At 42.1% G+C, this 24,528-nt stretch overlaps 1 protein-coding gene across 4 annotated transcripts in view; it reads left to right on the top strand.

Moving 5' to 3' along the window:
- The window catches only part of LOC307248203 (sentrin-specific protease 6-like), a 34,373-nt gene extending 10,174 nt beyond the window's left edge, over nucleotides 1–24,199 (top strand). For 2 of the 4 annotated variants that reach the window (XM_080024494.1, XM_080024497.1), the window contains 18 exons: nucleotides 3,270–3,340; nucleotides 4,618–4,715; nucleotides 5,961–6,348; nucleotides 6,878–7,119; nucleotides 11,736–11,876; nucleotides 12,268–12,301; nucleotides 12,761–12,949; nucleotides 13,481–13,674; nucleotides 14,643–14,818; nucleotides 18,411–18,527; nucleotides 19,089–19,211; nucleotides 19,291–19,383; nucleotides 20,033–20,343; nucleotides 20,646–20,734; nucleotides 21,133–21,221; nucleotides 21,412–21,480; nucleotides 22,627–22,777; nucleotides 23,405–24,199. In XM_080024494.1, the coding sequence (XP_079880620.1) occupies nucleotides 3,270–3,340; nucleotides 4,618–4,715; nucleotides 5,961–6,348; nucleotides 6,878–7,119; nucleotides 11,736–11,876; nucleotides 12,268–12,301; nucleotides 12,761–12,949; nucleotides 13,481–13,674; nucleotides 14,643–14,818; nucleotides 18,411–18,527; nucleotides 19,089–19,211; nucleotides 19,291–19,383; nucleotides 20,033–20,343; nucleotides 20,646–20,734; nucleotides 21,133–21,221; nucleotides 21,412–21,480; nucleotides 22,627–22,777; nucleotides 23,405–23,641 (2,812 nt within the window). In that variant the 3' untranslated portion in view covers nucleotides 23,642–24,199. The remainder of the gene's footprint in view (nucleotides 1–3,269; nucleotides 3,341–4,617; nucleotides 4,716–5,960; nucleotides 6,349–6,877; nucleotides 7,120–11,735; nucleotides 11,877–12,267; nucleotides 12,302–12,760; nucleotides 12,950–13,480; nucleotides 13,675–14,642; nucleotides 14,819–18,410; nucleotides 18,528–19,088; nucleotides 19,212–19,290; nucleotides 19,384–20,032; nucleotides 20,344–20,645; nucleotides 20,735–21,132; nucleotides 21,222–21,411; nucleotides 21,481–22,626; nucleotides 22,778–23,404) is intronic. The other 2 variants (XM_080024495.1, XM_080024496.1) reach the window with 2 other exon arrangements.
- The last annotated feature ends 329 nt before the right edge of the window (nucleotides 24,200–24,528 follow it).

The following is a 24,528-nucleotide window of genomic DNA, read 5'->3' as shown; positions in this document are numbered from 1 at the left end:
TAACCCCAGCAACATCAAGTCTCTCTCCCGCTTCTGCTTGCCGAACCTGGAAAAGCTGATCATCTCATGCTGTCCATTCTACCTCCCCGGGAATTCAGCACAGTCATCATCGTGGCCGTTTATATTCCCCCGCAAGTGGACACCGACACAGCAGTATTGGACCTGTGTGATGTGCGGACTTCAGAATGAACATCCTGACTCGGCTGTGGTGGTGGCTGGGGACTTAAGCAAGGCCAACCTTAAAAAAGTTCTGCCTAATTTCTATCAACACATCACGTGTGCCACCGGGGGAGATAGAAATTTGGACCACTGTTACACACCTTACAAGAATGGATACAAGACCGTCTCACTCCCTGCTTTCAGGAAATCAGATCACTCTGCGATTTCGCTGTTTCCCATTTACAAGCCGTGCATCGTGCGTGAACCGGTGGTGACGAGGGACATAAAGCGGTGGTTGGACCATTCAGAGGCGGCGCTTCAGGACACTCTTACTGACAGACTGGCACATGTTCCAATCAAGTTCCAGTGACGTCAGTGAGTTTCCGGAAGTAGCTGTAAGTTTCATAGCTATGTTAGCGGACAGCATTGTTCCCACGGTGAAAGTTCGGATATTTCCAAACCAGAAACCGTGGGTCGATATATCCATCCGTGGCGCTCTGAATGCTCGCACGTCCACTTACAACGAAGGTCTTGTATTTCGAAACATGGACAATTACAAAGCGCTGTCGTAAAACATGCGGAGGGCAGTGAAGGAGGCCAAATGGACTTACAGAGACACATTGGAGCTACAGATGGAGCAACGGGACACCAGACGCTTGCAGGAGCTGCGGACTATTACTAACTACAAGAGCAGCTCCTCCCCAGCCACTAGTGTGGACGCCCCCCTAGCCAATGAACTGAACTCCTTTTATGCACGGTTTGAGTCTGGCAACAGCACCGCGAGGTCGCCAGCTAATTGGAGTTACACCGCTGGGGATGAGCACGCACTCTGTGTCTGAGCATGACATCAGGAGGGCTCTGATGCGGGTAAACACCAGAAAAGCTGCGGGCCCAGATGGCATATCTGGATGAGCACTGAAGACTTGTGCTCACCAGCTAGCCCCGGTGCTCACTACGATATTCAACGCCTCCCTGGCTGAATCAGGGATCCTGTCCTGCTTCAAGAGGTCCAGCGTTGTTCCTGTCTCGAAGATCACCTCTCTTGCCTGCCTGAATGACTGCTGTCTGGTGGCTGTGTTGTGTTTCGAGAAGCTGATAAAGGATTAGATCTGGGCCTCCCTCCTCCGCACCTTGGACACACTGCAGTTCGCGTACGAGCAGAACAGACCCACAGATCACGCCGTCTCCCAGGTACTGCACATCACGCTTGATGGCCGGAAGGGGGCCTATCTGAGATTGCTGTTCATCGATTATAGTTCAGCCTCCAATACCATAGTCCCCACCAGACTGACTGTCAAGCTGCAGGAGCTAGGACTGAACACTCCACTGTGTGCCTAGATCCTGGACTTCCTCACAGCCAGGCTTCAGGTGGTTAGGGTGGGGAGGCACATGTCCAGCTCCCTCACTCTGAACACAGGATCCCCCCCCAGGGCTGCGTCCTGAGCCCCCTGCTGAACTCCCTGTGCACACATGACTGTGTGGCCAGGTCCAGCTCCAACACCATCATCAAGTCTGCTGACGACACAGTCATGGTGGGCCTGATCAACCACGGCGATGATCACGCCTACCCTGGGCAGGTGACTGACCTGTCACTCTGGTGCCAGGACAACAGCCTCCTCCTGAATGTCAGAAAAACTAAGGAGCTGATTGTGGACTTAAGGAGAGGATTACAACTGAGGATGCATGCGCCGTTGGTGATTAATGGGACTTCTGTCGACAGGGTGAGCAGCAAGTACCTGGGAGTCCACATCAAGGACTTAACATGGACTTTACAAACACTCTGGTGAGAAAGGTGAGGCAGCGTTTTTACCACCTGAGGCAGCTGAAGAAATTCCAGGTCTCGCTGAGGATCCTCAAGTCCCTTTACTCTGGAGCAGTTGAGAGCATCCTGACAGGCAACATCGTTGCCTGGTTTGGGAACTGTACTGTTCAGGACAGACGGGCCCTGTAGAGGGTGGTGCGTTCAGCTGAACGTACCACTGGAACTACCCTCCCGTCCCTGCAGGACTTATACACCAGGAGGTGTAGTAGCAGAGCCCGATCATCAGGATCCTCACCACCCCAACAACGGACTGTTCCAGCTGCTGCGGTCGGACAAGCGTCTCCGCAGTCACACAGCGAGAACAGAGAGACTGAGGCGAAGTTTCTTTCCGCAAGCCATGAGAACTGTCAACGCTGAACTCACCAGGGGTCCTCACTGATACACACACAGGCCCCACTATCTTACTGTATTGTATGTAGCATACTGTATTGAATACTGTATCACTGTTCTGGGTTACTCCATACTGCACTGTATTGCTCTTCTGTTCGGTGTTACTGTATTGCTGTGCCATACTGTTGTATACTGTACTGTATATCTCCACACACACTACCTCACTTTATTCACATGGCACTTTAATGCACATATCTGTATATACATAATAGCCTATCCCATATACATAAGTCTATTCTATTTATTTCTATTTTGTACCCCCACTCTGTATTACGTTTGAGTTATTTGATTTGATTCTATATTATTCTATTTACTTACTGCATTACTTTTTAGGAATCAGTTCGTTTCAGTTAGGTAGTCAAGTACAAATTAGGTAGCTATTGTGTTTAGTCTAGAACATATTGTGCATAATCACCGGGTGTGTTGCATTGACATTTCGCTGCATATTGGTATGGAAGTATGTAAATGTATGTGACGAATAAACCTCTTGAATCTTGAATCAATACTTTAGTCTGACGCTGCAAAAGGGAAAGTGAAAGTGTCTGCTTGTGGGTGCACAGCAGAGTTGCAGCACAGTCTGCTTATCACGGGAGGAGAGAAGGCCGTAGGAGAGCTTAGACCCACCCCTTGTAAAATGTCCGGTGTTACCGGTAACACCGGTGTTGTCATGAGTTTATTTACCGGTTAGAAAAATAAAAATTCCTCACCGTGGCATCCCTAGTTCCCACCCTTTGGGCTGGACCACTAATAATAGTAATCTACCTGATTTGTTTTAGCTGGTTAAAAGAACAACTGGTTCATGTATTTTTCAAATCCCAAAATCCCTCTCAATGATACGTCGATGTTGATTTTAGTAACTTAAGTGAACACGCTGACCCAAGTGTCCATTTCCCACCAGAACCGACTTCACCGCCATGCAGCCGGCATTGGAGGTGGACAAGATCGTTCTCACGTGTCCAGATATTCAAGGTAACGTGTGCAGCTCAGCTGTCTCATCTCTTCGAGATGGCTGAGCTGGAATTTACAGCAGGAAGTTGACAATTGCAGCTTGACAGTGTTTCTGTGTGTGTGTGTGTGCGCCGCTCTGATAACTGAAACGGATGCTGACGTATGCAACATAGATGCGTTGAGTTTTATTTTTAGAACTCGGTGGTTGTTTCATGTTGTCTCTAAAGAGACACTGGGTCTTGAAAATCAATAATTTGACTGTTTTTGTAACTGAAATGTAAGTATTCGTATCGTTGTTCAGGATTCTGTTCTTGAAATCACCTAAAATGGAGCACTCGTTACAAGTTAAACATTATTTATTTATTTTTTGATCATTGTGGCTTCCCTGGTGCAGCTACTGCTTGTGTAAGAGAGACGGTCTGTGCATTGTATAGAGGCTTGAGGGTTGTGTGTGTGTCTGCGCTGTTAGCCCTTCTGCAGAATTAGGCAGAACCACCTCCTTGTGTCTGCCAGAGGGGAGATTTCAGTCCTCCCAGATTAATCCCTAAAGCTCCTGTGAGGAGGAGGCGGCGGCTGGCTGCGTATCTGGCACTTGGAGCACCCACACACACACACACACACTGAGCAGCTAATAAAGGCTGCACGAACACAGCAGAGGCACTGAGGAGATGTTTTGGTGCAAAGATGACCTTGGGTGAAGCTGTTCCCACAGAAATTTCCATAATCTTTTATCATCTTCTCCGGTGGTCTGTTTCTACCTTTGGGATGAAACGATTTTATTCAATCTGAGGGGGAGAGGAAGGGGTAAATAAACAAAGACCATCCTTGTAACGTCCAGTGACGTTACAACTGGAGTTTAAGGCTGAAAGGGAGTTAAGCCTCAAATATGTTTTATGAACATAAATTGAAACTAAACTCATTTTGTTTAGTTTGTATTTCTGAGAGTATTCAGGATTTATCAAAACTTGACTTAATGTCAATCACGGTCCTGTAGTGCTACACTCAGGCCATCAGAAACAGCTTCAGCGTTTTAAGTCTTCTGCCTATGAGCTGCACACACATTTCCATGATGTGTTTTACACTCTTTATTTTTTTTCTCCGAAATTGTCTCAGGAGATTTTGTGAACTGCTGTCTGGTCAAACTGCGATGTTTGCTGTACTGTGCAAGTTGTGCATTTGGAAAGCGCCAATTCAATTATGTTGCCCTTATGAATTGACATTTGGGTAAAATACAGGTGGTTATTATCTTAACTATTTCTTAATTTCTTCTTCTTCGTCTTCATCTTCTTCTTCTTCAGAAGATGAGAACCTCAACATAAAGCGACGAGTGCAGCATAAACGGAAGCCATTACCTGAGGTGTGCTGTAGTTTTTCTACACCAGTCAAGTCAGCAGAGGTAAGAGACCAAGCAGAGAGTTAACGCTACCAAGCGATAATTCACCTTAAAAACATGATGATATGCAACGTGGATCTGAAAAATGGAACGTGATCCTTTACTTGCATACAAAGGGCAAAATCACTGAGGTCATTAGGGGTTGACACTGTAGCTCAGCATCAAGTAGCAGAGAGCAGCCATAGAGTGGTGTGATGATGCAGTCCAAAAATCGATTCGGATAAAAAAAACTCTGGAGTTGCGTTTTCACCTCCGCTTCTTGCAAATCAGTCAGCGGGGAAAAAATGTAACAAAATGCATTCGATTTCCAAAGTCTTGGAAATAACTTATTTTGACCGATATCTGCTTTTAAAGGGTTATTTAGTCCCTTTTCAAGGAAATATATAATTTGCACTTAAAAATATAAGAAATAGTTGAACCTGAAATGTTTTCTGAGGAATTGAGAATGCCTGTAAACTAGTGAAGTTGGTCAACTTTGGAATATGATTCAGGTGCATTGTGGGTCTGATGGTTTACCAGGTTGTGGTTGCTCTGTAATCCTGAAGAGATGATCTGAACTGTTGTAATCTCTGAATGTCACAATGTTGTGTGTGTGTGTGTGTGTGTGTGTGTGTGTGTGTGTGTGTGTGTGTGTGTGTGTGTGTGTGTGTGTGTGTGTGTGTGTGTGTGTGTGTGTGTGTGTGTGTGTGTGTGTGTGTGTGTGTGTGTGATTTTTTTGGTATTACAATATTTTGCAAATTTATTCTCAACATCGATTCAGTTCAAGGCTGATATTTTTGAGGCGCTTCCACTTGCCATGCTGCAAGATCTTTATTGGTTAAATATAGTTTTATAATGATTGTTGAAAATTAGCATTTTTAAACTATTACGAATGGAATATTTTGCTGATAACTGACTGAGTTTGGTTCAACCTGTTGAGCATACAGCGCCATCCAGTGGCCAAAGTCAGGAACATCGTTGTATGCAGTATTAGGCAGGGAATACCAGCAAAAAAACATTCTTGAAAAGACAATGACCAAAGTTTTCCACTTGCTCTCCGGGACCAGTAACTTTCTAATCTAATTTTTCCCACTATTTATGCCACTGGCACTGTCGTGTATTGTGTTAATGTAAAATAAAAAGTTTTTTCTTTCTCATGTAATGGTTTTATCACTGTATGTATGTGCATTCAGTGATGTTGATTTTATTGATTTGATTTTATTGTTCTTCAATTTAGATTCTCATATCGTCTCTCTCTCCTCCCCGCAGGCCCTCAGACAGAACGTTTACCAGACAATGTGCAGCAAGTGCAACAAGCTCAGCGAAGATGCCACCCAATGTCTGAGCTGCGGAAGCAGCCTCCCGCCACTGTCCTGTCAGCACGCCCAGCCCATTTCCCCCACCCCCAGACCCCCCATCCACTCCCAGCACTCCCCCGGACCAAACAGCCTTCTGCTGGGAAAGAACTTTTATGGCCCGCCCTCCAGCATGGGGGCACCCAGCAGGGAGATATTCCCAGTGCGGATTGCCAGCGCCAGAGGGAATCTGCTGCCTCCACACAATGGAAAGCCTGTAGCACTGGCGGGGACGTCAAGCTGCTGCCACGCCAGGACATCCCCCAAGGCCAAGGGGACGCAGAACGAACTCAACGACCCCAGTAAGTTTAAACACAGTGTTTCTGTGGATGAATACGATACATTTAAATTAAGCAATTGTGCTTTGCTTTGCTTTACAGTATTTTGGCTTTGACAAGTCGGATTGTTTACCTCTTCAAATCTTCAATTTTATAGTTATTAGGCCTCAAAAGTCATTCGTATGTTGTCTTAATTTCAACATAAAAAAATTGTCTGATTTGTCCACATGTCACATCTCTCTGTCACAATCAGTCAACTTCTTCTGCATCAGCATCAACATTTCTGACATAAAAAGCAAAGCGCTACTGCTGAACCTTATGCTGTTTAATAATAAGATGCAATAGAGATGTTTTCTCCAAAAATGTGTCTTTTTATTTTCTTATAAAGAATAATATTTACCCCTCTGTTACCTGTAGACACCCTGTATTCACCTTGCAGCTCTTTTGTTATTTCTATGTTGGATAACGGGCTCAACAACACATATTGTAGCCTGTATAACACACGGTCATCCTGATTCAGCTGAATGAGAGAGTCCTCCTCTCCCGTTTCTAGTCGTGCTGTCCAGTGACGAGGAGGAGGAGGACGCGGACAACGCCAGCACAGGAAGCGTCAACAGATTAGACAGCGTTTCTCCTCGACCCGCTGACTCTGCTCACTCCTCACCGGCGCCCTCGGGCGGCCGTGTGGAGGCGGCGGTAAAGAGCACAGGCGAGCGGGAGGACATGACTGCAGAAGTCTTTGAAGACTTCAACATGAAGATCTCGTTACCGCAGAGACCCCATACAAAAGATCAGGTCAGTTCACCTACACATGACTGTTCATAGCACAACCGCTCTTGAGAAATTTACCACTCTGCTGCAGCTTTTCTATGTGCTTATATGTAGTTGTGAATGTGGCAAATTTTGGGCCTCCTTTTTGAAAACAGGATGGTCACGATATATTCACACATGAGCATGTTGAGAATCACAGTAACATAGATTTAAAACTATTTTTTCAGTTACCACAGTGCATCCAGAGTGTATTGGTGCCTGTCAGGGGTGGGAATATTTTAGTGGTGTAACGGAACGTAGTTTGGTCACCCCCCGCAGTTCAGCTCGCATGTGAATCACGGATCAATTGCAAATTTAAACCATCTTAGTGAAATAGAGTTTTACTGCTTCTGTTACTTTTTAAAGTAATAATTTCATAAAACTCTAAGCAGAGCAGCGAAAGCGTGCTGTGTTTTACCCCGAGGTGCAATTATTGGTTACGGTATGTCGCACTATGTTACTGATACTTTACCAAATACTGTGAAGCAAATGTTGCCGCTATGCGTCTGCTCGTCCGCCAAATTAGAGCGGTCAAGATCCACGAATAAATGACATACAAACATACAATGTATATTGAGAGATGCAGACCTCTCCAAAATCGACTGTAACTCACCTAATTCAGAACCGATTTACATGAAATTTAGTTATTAACGTGAGAAATTGAACTTGGTACCTGATTTTTTCAGTTACTGGGGGCAGATCTAATATCTTTTCATTCACTACCATGTTCAAAGGAAGAAGGTATCATGTTTGCCTCATATTGCACTTTAATTTAACAATTGATTATGGAATATTTTAGGTATTTTGAGATTTCATTTAAACATTGGACATCTTGGCCATGGACAAAAGTTCCTTGCTTTCAGTGTTTTACAGAATAAATGTAAAGCAAACATATATTTGTCTCCCTGATCCGAAAAATGATCCGATCCTTGACTCAAAACCATGATACGATCCGAACCGTGAGTTTTGTGATTCGTTGCACCCGTAGAATCTTTGGGTATCTCACATTATGAAGTTTGATTCTTGTGGTCAGGATTAATTTAAAATCGATTCTCAATTCATTTTTATTTGTTAATGTTTCTCATCTGACTACAGCAGACAGTGTAATATATCCCATAAAATAAAATATTACACACACAATCAAAACAATTGAATAAATTGGATGTACTTATACTTCACATTTTATTATGGAAACTACAAGTATATCAAAATATACTCAACCTCTTCTTAGGTTTTTACAGCATGAAACCTCTTCACACATACTGCAGATGCAACAGCTGGTGCAACAGTCTTGGTATTGTGGCACGTGGTAGTGTGGAATCTGCATGATCAGTTATCCTGGGAGAAGAGAGGCGGTGCTTTAAACCTGGGATCAGGGCAGAGGCTGTATGGAGAATGGGTGTGTCTCCTGGCCAGAACTACTTGGATTGTCCGCCTGATTTCACGGACAAGTGGTGTGTCACCACCACCAAAGCTTGCTTCCGTGTCGTGGAAGAGCTGCGCATGCAGTGGGGGGTCGGGGGTGGGGGAGTACAGCAAAAAACTGTACGGCTTATTAAGTGATTATTTTAACTGAACCACCACACTGCAGCCGCTGAGACCTGGTGCTCCGTCCTGGGCCGGGTTTGCACAGTTGGCAAATTACTTCTTTACGTCCTTCTTACTTACCTACTTACTTCTAGACGCTGGTTGCGTCTGGTTTAAAACCAGAATATATTGCCGAATATATCGACAGTCGCCGATTGTTGGGCTGACGGCCGGTGGGAGAATTTTGACATATCGGCCAACCCGAAAATAGGCTATGGGCCGAATTATGTTCTTCACCTCTACAGAGTTGACTGGATGTTTTGAAGAGTGGTGCAGTAGCCGTTAGTCAATTGCAACGTTTGCCACAGGATGTTCGGCTTCCTTGGTCTCTGGGTAATGGCATGCGAGGTGAGCACGCATGTTTGTAGTATTCGCAAAATACTTACTTTGTTTTGCAAAGCTTGCATATGGTGTAAGTCTTATCAAGCTCCTTATTCCCCGAGAGACTAAAATCTCAAGTGTGTCCAATTGGCTGCCTTTATTGAAGGTAGGTTAAAGATTGATTGGTGGGTTGAATTTGATTTTCCTCTGCCATGATAGCCTTTCACTCCACTCATTGTCTGTCACACCACTGTGTTCTATAGGCGGATAGAAGGCTCACGTTTCTGTGACCAGAACTGACCTCCATCGGTAGGATCTAGAAAGCCAACCGTTTATAGCTTTTAGGTGAACATGAAACCCACATTATCACAATAAAAAACAAAAAAATAAAAAGTATTTTTGGAATTTGAAAATCGATTTTGAATCTTAGACAGAATTGGGATTCTTACGTGAATCAATTATTTTCCCCCGCACCTCTAGTGCCTGTGTGTGTGTCTCTTACGTTAGCGTGGATGTAGCCAATAGAGCAAGTGTGGAAGTGCAAAAAAAGCCTGATAAATGCTGGTAGGTATAATATATAAAGAGTGACTATAATGTGAATTTGCCATATTCACATATAGGAGATTTAAAAACTTTGAAGCCTTTAAGGTTTGCCCGATTGGACAGCATTATGCACAGTGAGAAACTGCAGCAGAGTGGTAAGTTTCTCAATAGTCAAGTGTTCAACAAGGTCAAGCTAGTAACAGTTGTAAATGATGGGAGCAGACATTGTTAGACCCAGATTGAAAAATGGTGAACTTGTCCTTTAATCAAATAAATGCTTAATTAATTCTTAAGAATTTGATTGATTTTAAGCATCTCATCAGTAGGTAGAACCCATTGCATTTCATATTTAAAAATGTGATGTTTTGCTTTCAAAAGCCCATGTCGCACTTGTTTGCACAAAACTTAAATTGAGGAAAAACACACCTTTTTTGTGGTTTTGACAACTGATTGATTTATTGTCAATGTACAATAAAATAATCAAGAAATTCAAGGACATTTCTTAATGTGCGGGCCTCGTTTCAACAGTTGTAACTTGCGGTTCCGCTGTGTGGAAGAACATAAATCTTGCACATATGGTGTCTGTCGTTATTATTCATTTATAAATCTCTACAAGCGAATCCTAAATGAATCTGTCGTTTCGTCCTTAGAATGATCAGGGTGTTTGTGACACGCTGTCCTCGTTTTTTTTTATTTTTTATTTTTTCTCTCTTTCTCCCGTCTCTTCCTTCATCTCACTTGGCTGCCAAGCGAAGCAGAAACTCCTGAAACAGAGCATCCTCGAGCACTGCTGTGTTCCAGATTTTCCCATTTAGGAAGACCTCATGCAGCTCTGCTTGGCAGCGAGATTACAGGCTGTTTCATAAGAGAACAAGTTTCTCCACTGCTGCTGCTTGTGATGTTTTTGGCAACCTTCCAACTTCTTGATTGGAACAGTTGTGAGTGTGATTGGAGTCATTGTGTGTGTTGGTTGATAGGCCTAAACTAAAGAGGGCTGCAGATGTTACTCTGCGGCTGGTTGTTAATTTGATATTGGCATTTATCGTTTTAGTATCATTAAGTTAGAACACAGTTTTTGTTGCAATTAATGATAAGGACAATAAACCTAGCCTTATGTTTCCAACATGGCGTCTGGAAATTTTCTGGGTTTCAGAGTTTGATGGCCCTGAGCTGGATTTCTTAAAGGGGACCTTTTTATGCTCATTTTACACAGGTTAATAAAGGTCTCTGATGTCTCCAAAACATGTTTTTGAAGTTTTTTGCTTAAAATTCCACTCAGATTATCCATTCGAGCCATTGTGATATGCCTCTAAACCCGGACTGTTCCAAAACGGACCGTTTCAGTGTTTGTAGCTTTAATAATGAATGAGCGGCCAAACCCCGAGTTCTGAGCCAATGGGCTTTGAGCACAAGTTCCGGGTTCTGTGAGCCAATGGGCTTTGAGCTTTACTAGTTTGATTTACTCTGTCAACTTTCACCGATTTCACCATATCAGTGCACTAAAATGTGTTTCTCTACAAGCCCTAATTTTAAGGTTAGTTCCGACTTTTGTTGCCATGCTCCAGGCTTGTTGGAGACACAGACACCGCATCGCGACCCAAACACACTATTTTTATTGGTATTGTTTGGAGTAACACACAGCGGGTCCGATGGAGCAGATCAAGAAATCATCAGCTCGTGCAGAGAGTAGAAAAACTTTTGAAAACCGAGCATTCAGAGCGCTAAGAAGCCTCAGCTTTTTGCTCACAGCGATTAGTTTACCTCATTATTTGACACTTTGGCCACGTCTGCTATGAACATCCCACATTGTGTGTGTGTGTGTGTGTGTGTGTGTGTGTGTGTCTAGGGCTGGGCAATAATATTTGATCTGGGATTAATCAAGTCTAATCAATTCCTCTACCTGCTTAGTTATATCCACGTTACTAATGATTGGTTCTAAAATATTTAATGTACGGAAATATCTTATGAAAACACAAATAGTTGCTTAATGTTGTCAACTTCAATAACAATTTTGTCACCCATCTGTAACTGAGACTATTGAATTGACTGAAAACTTAAATAAAGTAAAAGTGTGCTGTCATCTCTCTAAGGCGAACTTCAAAACCGCTCCCAAGTTCTAACCTTTTTTTTTTTTTCTTTCTTTTGGCCAGTTCTGCAGCACCCACTCTGAGCCCTTTTCACCAAGGACAAAGAAGCCCAAATTGGTCCCCAGCAAGTGTGACAGTATTATCCTGCAGTGCCGAAGTGTGAGAGTGGGCACTCTGCGCAGGATGGTGACCAGGCCTGTGATCGTAAGTACTTTGAACCCTTCCTGTCTCAAAAACATGCGCAAACCAACTCTTTAACGGCAGTACTTTGATCTTTTAACCTGGACTGTGTATTGTGTATTGTACTGTGTATTTTTAATACATGGGGGCGGTGACCTGATCATTTACTGGTATTAAATATTCTGGTGTTGCCAAAAAGGCCTGGAAATGTATTACATTTGTATTGACCTTTTTATTTACAAACTCAGGTTCGATTTTTTTTTCTTTTATTACTTGCTGTAATTACTGCTGGCCAACTATTTAACATACATCGTACTAAACATAACCAAGAAAAAATTTGGAGAAAAAAAAAATAAAATGAAAGGCACCATCTGGATGAACTGTCATCTTAATTTTTTTGCACTTATCATTTCAGTTTTCCATCGACCATATCCAGCTGGAAACTGATGGTATGGTACCCAATTTTCTTAATTGTTCTATTCAAAGCAATTGTTTTGCATTTTTTGACTGTCATAGTATTTATTAGATTTTGTGTGGGTGAAAGGGTAGTGTTTTGGAGCAGTTGCTGAAATGTCCTTTTCAGCTAATGCATTTTGCAAATGAAAGGTTTTAATAATCAATGTGACAAACTCACATTATATAAGACTTAAACATTAACAGCCAACAGAATAATTCACAAAGTAACAGATGTACCAATACCATGTCTGTAGAATATTTGAAATCTACCAAATCTACAATCACTATTTCACCCACCATTAGACAGATTCTTCCATTATACAATTTTTTGAGGGTTTTTTTTCTAGTGAAAGATTGTGGGAGCAGTAACATTTTTAACCATTAGTGGGAGCAACAACCTGCAAGGCTCTTCAAAATGACAAATACATTTTTAAAATTAACTTTGGCTGCAGTGGTCCCGGAGATAGAGGCTCTGGAGGTGAGCCTTCAGACCTCGGAGCTGATCAGCTGCGAGTGGTGCAACGTCAGGAAGCTCCCGGTGCTGTTCTTCCAGACGACGCCTGATGAGTGCATCCGCCTGCGCGCCCAGCTCAACATGTCCAAGGAGAAGGGAGGCCAGTGGTACGACTCCACCGGAAACCGTGAGTATAACCGGCTCTGGTCACTCTCGCCAGACACTAAGGCAACCGCAGAATTTAACAGCAGTGTCACAAATGAAATGATTTTTCGGAATATATTTCTACATAAATTTCACCTCAAATGTGATCACATCTTCGTTTAAGCCCTAAGAAATAGCTAAACAAAACCCAGTTAAACAAGTTTTGTCTTCATTGCACCTATTTTTAAGGCTTGGATCTGATCACATTTTAGGTCAAAGGTCATCCCGAAATTCATAAAATTCCAAACCGTCACAAACTGGCTAGCATCACTGTGTGCCCTACTCTAGTATGTACATAATAATACTAATGAAGTACAATTGGAATTGAATAAATACAGGATTAATTTAGTTCACAAGCAGATACAGTAACAATACAGCCGCCCATATCACGCTGTGTGTGTGTGTGTGTGTGTGTGTGTGTGTGTGTGTGTGTGTGTGTGTGTGTGTGTGTGTGTGTGTGTGTGTGTGTGTGTGTGTGTGTGTGTGTGTGTGTGTGTGTGTGTGTGGGGCTTAGAGTCGGATGAGAAGTATATCGTTATGATCTTTGAGAACGGGCTGGCGATGAAGGAGCAGATGATCCTGGAGGACATCCTGGGCGAGATCGGACGGGCCAACAGCCTCAGCAACTTCCCTGCCAAGCTGTCCTTCGACGAGGCCAACATCCGCCTGGTGAACTACAACAAGGCCACCAAGGAGAAGGAGGAGAAGGTCCGTGGCGTATGAACTTTTCAACCATGATCAGTCAATATCGCTTCTCCAAGACCAATTGTTAGTCTTAAATGTTTCCAAGTGATCCGTTACTGTTGCAGTATAGACATGGACTATTCCAATTCTATAAAATTGTATTTAATAATTGAACGTGATATGTAATAATTTTTGCTGTGTTTTATAATAACCTATGATGCTAGTTATTACGTATTGCAGGGTGTGGCAGTTTTGCCTACCATGCGCCACCCAAGTGGCGTGTTCAGGGCCCTCCGGCACAGAGACACAGACAGAGGGGTCAAAAACACACAAGTTTATTGTGGAGAGGGGGCTTGGTAGAGCAAGCCATGGAGCAGATGGACACAGGTCATGACAGGGCTCCTCTCCTGTGTGTGTGTGTGTGTGTGTGTGTGTGTGTGTGTGTGTGTGTGTGTGTGTGTGTGTGTGTGTGTGTGTGTGTGTGTGTGTGTGTGTGTGTGTGTGTGTGTGTGTGTGTGTGTGTGTGTGTGTGTGTGGGGATTTTACCTGTTGCTGGTTATACCAACCAACGAGCAACAGATATGCAGCCACTCTGATCCTGGGTCCCTAATTACCTAGATCCAGGTCAAGTGTGGCTGCTCAAACCACACCATCCCCACATCACACAGGGTTACAATTGTTAAGGATAAATATGTGATAATTGAAAGCATCATGTAATAACACAGCAAAATAGCTGTCTTCATTTACATTTTCACAACAGTAGTACTTGAGAAGATTTCACTTGAACGCTGACACAGACATGGAAACAAAAACATACATTATGTAATTAGTAGTTTATTGTTGTAATAGTTAGTTTATTATAAATTGTGGTAAGTCATTACAAAATGTGTTGTTCGGCCATCGGACAATAACCATTGACATATAATCCATTTGTCAATTTGTTAATGGTTTGAAAATCACATTTCTCTGAAATCCCTTTTCTCCCTCTGCAGGTAAGGCCGGCAGCAACCAAGGTGGCGCAGGTCACCAAGGTGACCCAGGTCACTCCGGTAGCGCCTGTGACCTCATCCATGCAGACCAGGATGACCACGCGGCAGCAGACGTACTTTGAGGACGAGGATGAGGACATGTCAGAGCTACAGCCCACCTTCTCTGGACCAATCATGAAGTGAGTTGCAACCAAATTAGTCTATTTTTTTTTTTCCCCAATATCTGGTTTTCAATTCGCTTGCATTAGATACTTGGTATTTTGATACTTTGTTTGGAAGTTATGTAACAATTTTTCTGCATAAATATAAACACCACCGGAGCAGACCTGCCAACCTGCATGCATTTTGTGTACCAACCACACAATTCTTGGTCAAAATACAAAATGCCAGCTGAAACGATGCAAAAAATATATATATTATTATTGTAATTTAATTACAGAAAACAATCAATCAATACAAAACAATACCGTACATGTATTGGGTATTTAAACAACATCCCTCAGATTGGACCAGGTGCCACGACCTTGTGCTTGTAGCACACTGAGTGCAGCAGTACTTTATTATCCACCTAGGCAATGCTGCACTGCTGAGGTAAAATGAAAAGTGTGGGAGTAATAATCAAGCACAAAAATGTGACCGTAATGTTAACATATAAACCGTGAGGTGCATCGATTGATCGGACAGTTTTCAGTTTGATCGGGCATGACCGGTGACCAGCCGATCAGTGTCATATATTTTCTGAATCTGTGCCGGTCAAATTTACACGCCAATACTGTGCTCATACTTGTAAAAATGCTCCGATACTCAAACCCGATACAACGTAATGTAACGTAATTGACGCTCAATAGAGAGAGCGAAAGAAAGAAAATATCGGCTGTTTGGAGTTACTTCAAGGTAAATGATGAAGAGAAAAATACAACAGAATGCAAGCTCTGCTCAGCCAAGACAATATTCCAAAGCTGTGCAGACTGTATCTATCACCGTCACTACAGTGGAGCGTCTGCTCTGGTTCCTAGTGTACGAGCTTGGCTCCTGATGAAAGGTTCCACTCATTTTTGAGACTCGGTTCTTGACGTCACTCAGTCAAAGAGTTGTTTCCATTTGATTCAGTTGGTTTAATACACAGAGAGCGAAGAAGGACTTCCAGTGAACGAGTGAGAAGAGTCAGACATTTATTATTATTTTTTTGATGATTGCAATTTATTTTGGAATGGCAAGTACCACATAAATACAATAGGAATACGTGACCCACCGCAGCAAAACCCTGTCCCGCCCATTTCTAAAATCGCCAGGATCAGTCAAATAAATTGATAAAACCTTTCTTGAAGGAAAATTAGATTTTTCCAGATTCGTGTTCCTTTGTGTTTTGTTTTTTTATCACGACGTATTTTCAAAACTGAGTTTGATTTATAAATAGTAGAAAAATGTTAAACCATGGAGTTAAATATTCTGGTTAGATTACATGGGGAGACACAGTTCACTTACCAAGACGCTGAATAGCGCGCAATAACACCAATCAATGGTTTCCTTTAGAGTGACCGTCCAGGTGAAGATCATTCATCCATATTCCATGTAATGTAAATTCACAACGTGAAACAGTTTTGATAGAGTTCAACCTTTAAATCGTACTACTTTTACACACAAACGGAGACATCATTGTGGAGGGGGCGTGTACCAACGTGTACCATAGAAGAAGAAATGCTGACGTCACTTCCATAAACAAGACGAGGATCCTTCGGTTTCACTTGTCTATGAAAACATTCCTCTGTGTTGTTATGGATTACGAGAAGCGGGTGGAGGAAGATCTAAATCATATCATGAACCTTAAACTGACCAGTGCGATAGATCCAAGTCAGTGTAAGCAGCGCATACTGGACTTAATTTTTCGCAATGATAGTCAGTTCTCCGACAGCGATGCTGAGAACGACAGCGCTGCTGAATTTGATATTATCCCGGACTTGGAGAACATTTCAAACAGAGAATTCTACATGAATGTGACAATGAAACGGAATATTTTCAAGAACCACCGGAGGAGACTGACGATACGCCCATTGTTGTGACAACGGAAGAAGTTGCTGAAGTGATGTCCGTTGTGAAGTCCGTTGAGGCTGGTGATTGGCAGATTTTCAGATTTCAGATCTTCCGAGACTCATATTATTGATAGGACACCAGATGGAAAAAGAAAGAGGACTACCAAAAACTATCTGGCGTCAGACGGTCGAGGACAAAATGAGAGATATGAACTTGCCCCAGGGAAGTGTCCAGAAAACAGCCCAAAACAGACAGGAGTGAATAACCTTCGATGCTGCCCTACATGTCAGAAGGCATAACGGGCACTAAGTAAGTAAGTATATTATTGATAGACTCTACATTTTGTTGTGTTGTCCGTACTTTTAAACTCCTAAATAATTCCACTTTTATAAAACATGTATATTCTTACTATTAAATAAAAGCTTTTTTTTTTTTTTTTTTTTAATAGTTGTGTGTGGACGCAGTTCAATATTCCCTCAAAACACAAGAACAAAGCAGTGATTGTCCCATTCAGCATGGTGTCAAGTCTCCATTCAGCAGGATGTTAAGTAGCCGTGTGACAACTAGCTAGGCTCTGCTGGTCCTCCAACCATTTGCATTCTGGGAGGTGGCTGAATAAACCAAGTGTGGGGGGAAAACTTTGAAGATTATCTCAGAAACATGTTTTGCCACACCCTTGTTATTCACGAGTCATAACTTTAAAAATATTTGCCTGAATTGCACAAGTGACACCTTGTTTGGAAGCTCTGATTCTCCACTTTCAAAGATGTGGAAAAAGCTGCCAAATTACCCTAAAGTATGCGGTGGATCTCACATTTGCACCTCAAAGTGAATTTGAAGTTTTAAGTGGACATTTCCATGTTATATGTTGTCATACTAAAACTCAGTGATATTTATCGGTTTAATTATACTGAAAATTAGTGACCGTCCCATATTATATTTTATTGGAACTCAGTGACCGTTCCATGTTCCATTATTGTTCCATAGTGATAAACAATGATAAATGAACAATGATCAGCAATCTCATTATTGTGGTAACTGAAAATTGGTAGCGGTAGTCTGTATGTTCAGCTGTCCTGTCAAGTGATCAGATCACGTGATATATTTGTCATTGACATAAAGCAGACTTACCCAATGAGACCAAATTATAAGAAAATTGTATTTCTCCGATCATGGATATAAACTCTAAATGATTGGAAGAACATGTAAAATATATTTAATAGTCAATGTTTTATTATGAACATACAATTGAATGAAAATCAGAATCGGCCAAGAAAATTGCAATCGGTGCATCTCTAGATGGTAAACATGTTTGGCAACTGTATGAGATGATGCATTTCAAGGGATATATCCTAATGAGATAAATGAGTATAAAGTTAGCCGTAGTATCTCTCATAAGATGTGATTGGCCTCGTTTTAAGACGGCGACGGTGTGAATAACGGATGGAGTCATTTAGCTGCAGTGACTCAAACACCACGGAGACTCCCTGTTACACTGTTGTGGTGCTCAAAATATTTCCCCAAGGTTGGTAGGTCTGCCGTAGTCATAAATCTATTTAAAATATTTAAGTTTATAATGACATTAGATTATGTCATGACACTGTTGTCCAAAGCGACTTACGATAAGTACATTTGTCACGGTATCGAACCAATTTTCTACATCTGTAACTTTCTGAACACATTTTGAATCTGTGTTTTGAATAATTGGTTTAAAAGTGGATTTGTGTGTTTGTCCTCCAGGTTAATAGTGTACCCTCCACCCCCTGCTAAAGGAGGCATAACGGTTACTAACGAAGACCTCCACTGCCTTAACGACGGGGAATTTCTAAACGACGTCATCATAGACTTTTATTTAAAGTATGTCTGGATCATTCATATTTCCTGCTCCTTGGTTAAAATAGCTTTCTACTTAACTCTGTCATAACGTAGGCTTTTGGGGGGGAAACATATATAGGGACAATTGTAGACTAATGAAATAAAACAGATTTTGTACAATGTCTTCCAGATGGGTTAGAAAGGTTCATGTGGTTAGAAGAAACCATCAATTTTCTTTTTTACTTCAAATAGGGTCAAGTGATAACTAGGCCTAAAAAGTCATTGTATAATCTTAAATGTGAATTTATGACTTAATTTTATCATAAACAATTGATCTGATTTTATTTATCCATATATGTATTTTTGTCAAAATTAATCATGTTGCTTATACTTGCCTACAATACTTTATTGATTGAGAGAGAGAGAGAGAGAGAGAGAGAATTTGTCCAAATATCAGTCTTATATTTAGTTACAAACTGTCTTAAAGTATTAAATCCTTGGTACGAGCGGTCACCCTAAGTGGGTTAACTTGTGATTTTTCTCTTTGCGAGCCGCGGTTCCAGCTTTGAAGTGTCATCATAGATTTCTCCTTCCGCATTCTAGATATTTAGTTTTGGAGAAATTAAAAAAGGAGGACTCCCAAAGAAGCCACGTGTTCAGCTCCTTCTTCTACAAGCGGTTGAACCAGCGTGAGCGGAGGAACGCCCAGGACGCCGCCAACCTACCGTGAGTGAGGCTCCCAAAATGCGTGCCCCCCCCCCCCCCCCCCCCCCCCTCCTTTTAACAGACCCTCTCCGGTTGCCAGGATACAGAAGAGGAAGCACAACAGGGTGAAGACGTGGACTCGACATGTAGATTTGTTCCAGAAGGACTTCATCTTTGTTCCCATTAATGAGTCGTAAGTCTTGCACTGTTTACCCTGTTTTATTTTCAAACAGGCTCATTCGGCAAAGCTTAGGAACGCCTGGATGGCAACTTTTACATAAGATGAGGACTTGCGTTACCTCCTTTTTACCAGAAGTAACATTCTGTGAATACATTTTGGTATGTTATTTCTTAATTTCTACTTTATTTAAATAAAATGTTTTCTAACTAGACGTTCAAGGCGAATCATGGAGCATTAGACCAATGTATTCAGTGGAAATAAGGAACTTAAATTGAACTGAAAAGTCAGAATATTTTTTATCTTATTTTTTAAATATTATGAAATTGTTCACTTCTTTTTTGTGGCCAAGTTTATCCTTTCTTTTTCTGCGTTTTTTGAACCTCGAAGAACTTAAAACATAACTGCCCCATTTTGCATATATTCATATATACTATATATTCAATAGATGGGGGATTGTTTCATTTACTTTCCTTTTATGAAAGTTGTTGTTGATGATTAGCTTAGAAGACCATTGCAATATAGGCAATATTGCGCTATTTCTGCTACAACAACTGTGAAAAGAGATTAAAATCTCTGCAGAAAGCGGAAGGTCAAAAAAGGAGAGTTCCAAAAACGCTAACGGGTCTCTCAATTATATGTATATTCTTCCTGCCTCTGTCAGGGCCCACTGGTACTTGGCAGTCATCTGTTTCCCAGGCCTCCAGGGCCCGGAGTACAAGACCAACCCCTTGTACCAGGGCCTGTCTCTGGACTCCGCCCCCAGCCAGACTCGGGACCCGGCGTCAGAGGGGAACGTCTCGGGCCACTCCGGTACGCTGTCCCCCAGCGGGGAGGACGTAGGGGCACGTGGCGCAGCTTCGGATCCCTCGGGCGCCGCAGAGTTGCAACCCGCGGGGGAACCGGCCAGGGTGAACGGGGGCCAGGAGTTGGCACCAACCTACGGCCAGGCGGACAATGAAACGCAATACACAAGTCAGTTCACAGTGCAAGCTGATGTGGGGAAGATGGGGATGAAGTAGTGTTTTAAAGTTATTATTTATTATTTGTATTGTTTATCAGTGTCTTTATTATTTTTATATTTATTTGTATTTTTATTTATTATTTTTTCACATTATATATTTTGTATATATATGTTATTACTTATTAGTATTTTTTATTTGTATTTTTTTAATATTATCTGCCTCATTATTAAATCTAATGTCAAATAATGCAACCGAGTTTAATCATGTTAATGTGTGTATGGATGACACCATCATGATGGTTGTTATTTCCAGACGAGTTGCAAAGAATCAGTGCGTGTGTCAGCTCGGACACTGGAAATGAGGACGCCTTCACCTTCTCAGATGACCAAAGCTCCTGTCAGGTAGTGTCTCTCTCACTCTGTTTTTGCTCGCTCTCTCTTTCCCTCTCTCTCTCTCTCTCTCTCTCTCTCATATTTTTATTGAATATCTTCAATGTAAGACACTAAAACCACGTATGGAAGAAAGGTGATGTCATTTTCTGTTCTGACATGTTGGATATCAATTACAGGGAATTCATTTTCAATGTTTTTTTTCTCTTATGTACATATATGGGTGTACATATGGTCTCGAACACTGTAAAATTTTGTTTCGACCAGTAAAAAAAAAAAAAAAAAAACAACCCAAAAAAAACATTGGCTTGGAGGCTTGACGCGTATGTTCTGCCTTAGTGACGTCTCCCACATAATCATATGTACAGTATGTGCATTACCTTTCAAACATCGGTGTCTTCCGTGCTCAGGACGAGTGCAGTGAGGACGGGACGCTTGCTGAAGACACCCTGACCCCCGACAGCACAGGCTGGGCTTGCAAACCCACCCTCTGCAAACAGTGAGTGGTGAACCTCTCTGCCGCTAGGGGGCGACATTCCCCTTTTCAAACCCGATCTCCACTTGTCCGTTTCCTTTCAAAGTGTTTTCTTTGTCAAGTTCAAAGTGTTTTATTTGTGGATTTCAAATCAGTCGTTTTGTTCTGACCTCCAAGGTGATTTACGTGGTGCTCTTGTTTTCCTTCTGTCCAGGCCTTGTATCCTCATCATGGACTCCCTGAGTGGCCCCCCCAGGTCCACGGTGGTCAAGACCTTACGAGAGTGAGTGACTCCACCACGTCCGCCGCCATCTTTTCACTTCGTTCTCATAGTCACCACCAAAAAGACCCAACTTCTTCTTTTCAGCTGTGACACTTAAAATCATTAAAGGCGTGGATGTTTGTTCTTTTTTAGATTACGTCATCTATTATCGTGGAAAAACAGGCGTTGTAGTTTTCATTTTGGGGGATAATTTCACTTTGAGGCAAAAAAGAAAAATCTGTTTTCCTGAAACAAGTTCAACATCTGTATTTGATATTTACTATAATGGCAGTGGAAATATTGAAACTCTTTAAAGGTTCATTCTCAAAGCTTTCTCACAGGCTATGGCTGTATGAGCTGCCTAAAAAGACCAGATCTGTCTTAAATAAAGGCATATTGATTAAATTTAAAAAAATAATAAAAAAAACTTTTTTGAGAAGTTTTAAATTGTTTTTTAAATTAAAAATGTTTCTCGGCAACAATAAATCAAAGGAGAGTATCTGCACCTATGTACTGGTCAGCGTGAGATGGAAATGCCAGAATATTTTTATTTCCATCATAAAAACAGAAGCAGTGGACATCAGCTTCTGTACCGTTTCTACAGATCAACAGATTTGTATCGTGGTGCAAATACGCTCTTAAATTTAATCTCAAGTCTCATCAAAAGGTAAAATATTAAACCTGGCATGCCTGCGAGGACACCGATACGATCAGAGGAAGCCAGAAGGCCCCAAAACGACTCATTTTTGCACTTCACCTTCTGTCTGTCTTTTGGCCTGTTTATTTTTTTATTATTGTATACGTGTGTAGTAATGGTACTACTGAGCGAGTCATTAATTTCAACAATTTCTCAATGTGTAGAGGCCTACCGACCCGTGCGGGTTTGAGTTCCACCGCGGTTGAGCGCAGAGGCAATTTAAGCTGTTATCTCTGTGGTTTTGTAATGTCTTTTTAAGATGTTTTTCATTTTTTTTGATTTTAGTCGAGTTCGCCTTTATATGATGGATTTGACGTCTTATTTCAAGCACTTTGAATCGCCCACACGGATGGAATGTACAAACGGTCGCTCTGGTTCTCTCTGCTGGGGTAGTTCCTTGGAAGGAAAAAAAAAAAAAAAGCATGCATCCCAGACAAAGTAGGAATGGCAGCGTTTGTGTTGTTTCTCAGGTACCTGGAGGTGGAGTGGGAAGTGCGCAAGGGGACGCAGCGCAGCTTTGGGAAGGATGTGATGAAGGGCTCCAGTCCACGCGTGCCTCAGCAGGACAACTTCAGCGACTGCGGCGTCTACGTCCTTCAGTACGTGGAGAGCTTCTTCGAGGTGAGACCCAGGGGCCTTTTTTTGGGGGGGGGGGGGGTGTTATTTCTTCATTCGTGTCCTCCTGAGTGCAAATCCAATCACCCGGTGGTTAAATCCCCTGCTTCAGGATGTTTTATTTCTTACTTATTATTTATTTGTTTTAGTCTGTTACCGCCCCGTGGTGACCTCAGTCTCCAATTCAATGTCCGCCAATAAATACATTTTCTTTGGTTTTTGTGGGGTTTTTTTATGAATAATTATAATAAATGTAATACATTTTTTTATTTAAATAAATCATTTTTTTAATAAATGACTGTAATAGCCTGACAGAAAGTCAGACATCCATCAATCAATCTTTCTCTTCATTTTTGTCTCGCCTCTTTTAGTGTCTTTCCTGTCCCTTCTCTGTCCCTCTGTCTGTCTCTGTCAATCCCCTCTCTCTCCACTTTTTTTTGTCTGTCCTTCTCTCTCTCTCTCTCTCTAGCCTTATCTCTTTCACTGTCTATCTCATTAACCAAAAATGTCAATCTTCTATCCATTCAACAGTTGTTTTTTTTCTGGTCACTTTTTTTATTTTTATAAACATTTATTTTTCCTTTCGATTCTCATCATCTTAAATCCGATCCCCATTACAATTCTTCCCCCTAGAACCCGATTCCCAGTTTCCACCTGCCGGTGCAGCTGAGCGACTGGTTCCCGCAGCAGCGCATGAAGACGAAACGTGACGAGATCACAGAGCTGATCCTGAGGATCCAGGCGCAGCAGGAGATGACGCGCCGGGAGAGTGAGCCGGTCCCGCCGGAGCCCGAGGAGCCCGAGGAGCCCGAGATAGAGGAGACTTCGTGGCCAGGAGTGGCCACAGAGAACCTTCCCATCAGCCCCTGAACCCAAAACTGAACCCCCCCCCCCCCCCCGACACTTCCAGTGGACTGGTCCGACTCCATTTTGACTATGACGGTCCAATCCGTCCCCGTGATTCGCTGCTGGCTCGCTCTCTGGATGTTTATCGACTCGTTGCATTAACCACAGAAACACACATTCAACTTTGTATTGAATAAAAACATGAGCTGTAAATAACGATGGAGGTTTTTCTTTTTTTTTTTGTTTTCTTTCTTTGCTTTGTAATTTACAGATTTAATGACTTGCTTATACCGTGACCCATTAAGTTATGAAGTTATGTTCTCATAGATGTTATCTCCAGGCCGATTTGTGCAGGATATACTGTAACGCTCTTGCATCGTTTATATTTTTTATGCTCTCCGTATGTGTTTAGAAGGAGGGATGAGGAGGAGGAGATGTACTTTGATTTGTGAGGTTGAATCCAACCGTCTGTTTTCAGGAAGCCTGAGGTTTGGTTTGTGCGTCCCAGTTTGGTGCGTGTTGTATCTCTTCGCTGTGGAGTGGATGAATCTTCAGCATTAAAAAGCCTCAGATGCAAGAGCCCTTCCTCTGCCTTAGCGCCTTATTCTGCTGCTCAACAAGTCACATGTGCTTCAGTTGTTCTATTGAGTAGAATTTGGTGGAAAAACTGACTCGTCCTCTTTTACGTGACTTATTTGCAAAGCAGGTGATGTACTTCCCGTCAGTCTGTTTTCTGCTTAGAAACCGTCACAGTACAACTTGGGCAGATGTCGTTCTCCATAAAATGATGAGAGCTGCAGAGTTTAAAAAAATGTAATAAAAAGTAAGCAACCCAACTACACTACTCACAAAAAGTTAGGGATATTTGGCTTTCGGGTGACATTTATGGAAAATGTAAAAGGTTCACGCTA

This window comes from Zeus faber (genome assembly GCF_960531495.2).
Source record: "Zeus faber genome assembly, chromosome: 2".
Lineage (NCBI taxonomy): Eukaryota > Metazoa > Chordata > Actinopteri > Zeiformes > Zeidae > Zeus > Zeus faber.
The sequence above is the reverse complement of the archived record's forward strand: the minus strand, read 5'-3'. Positions and strand labels throughout refer to the sequence as shown.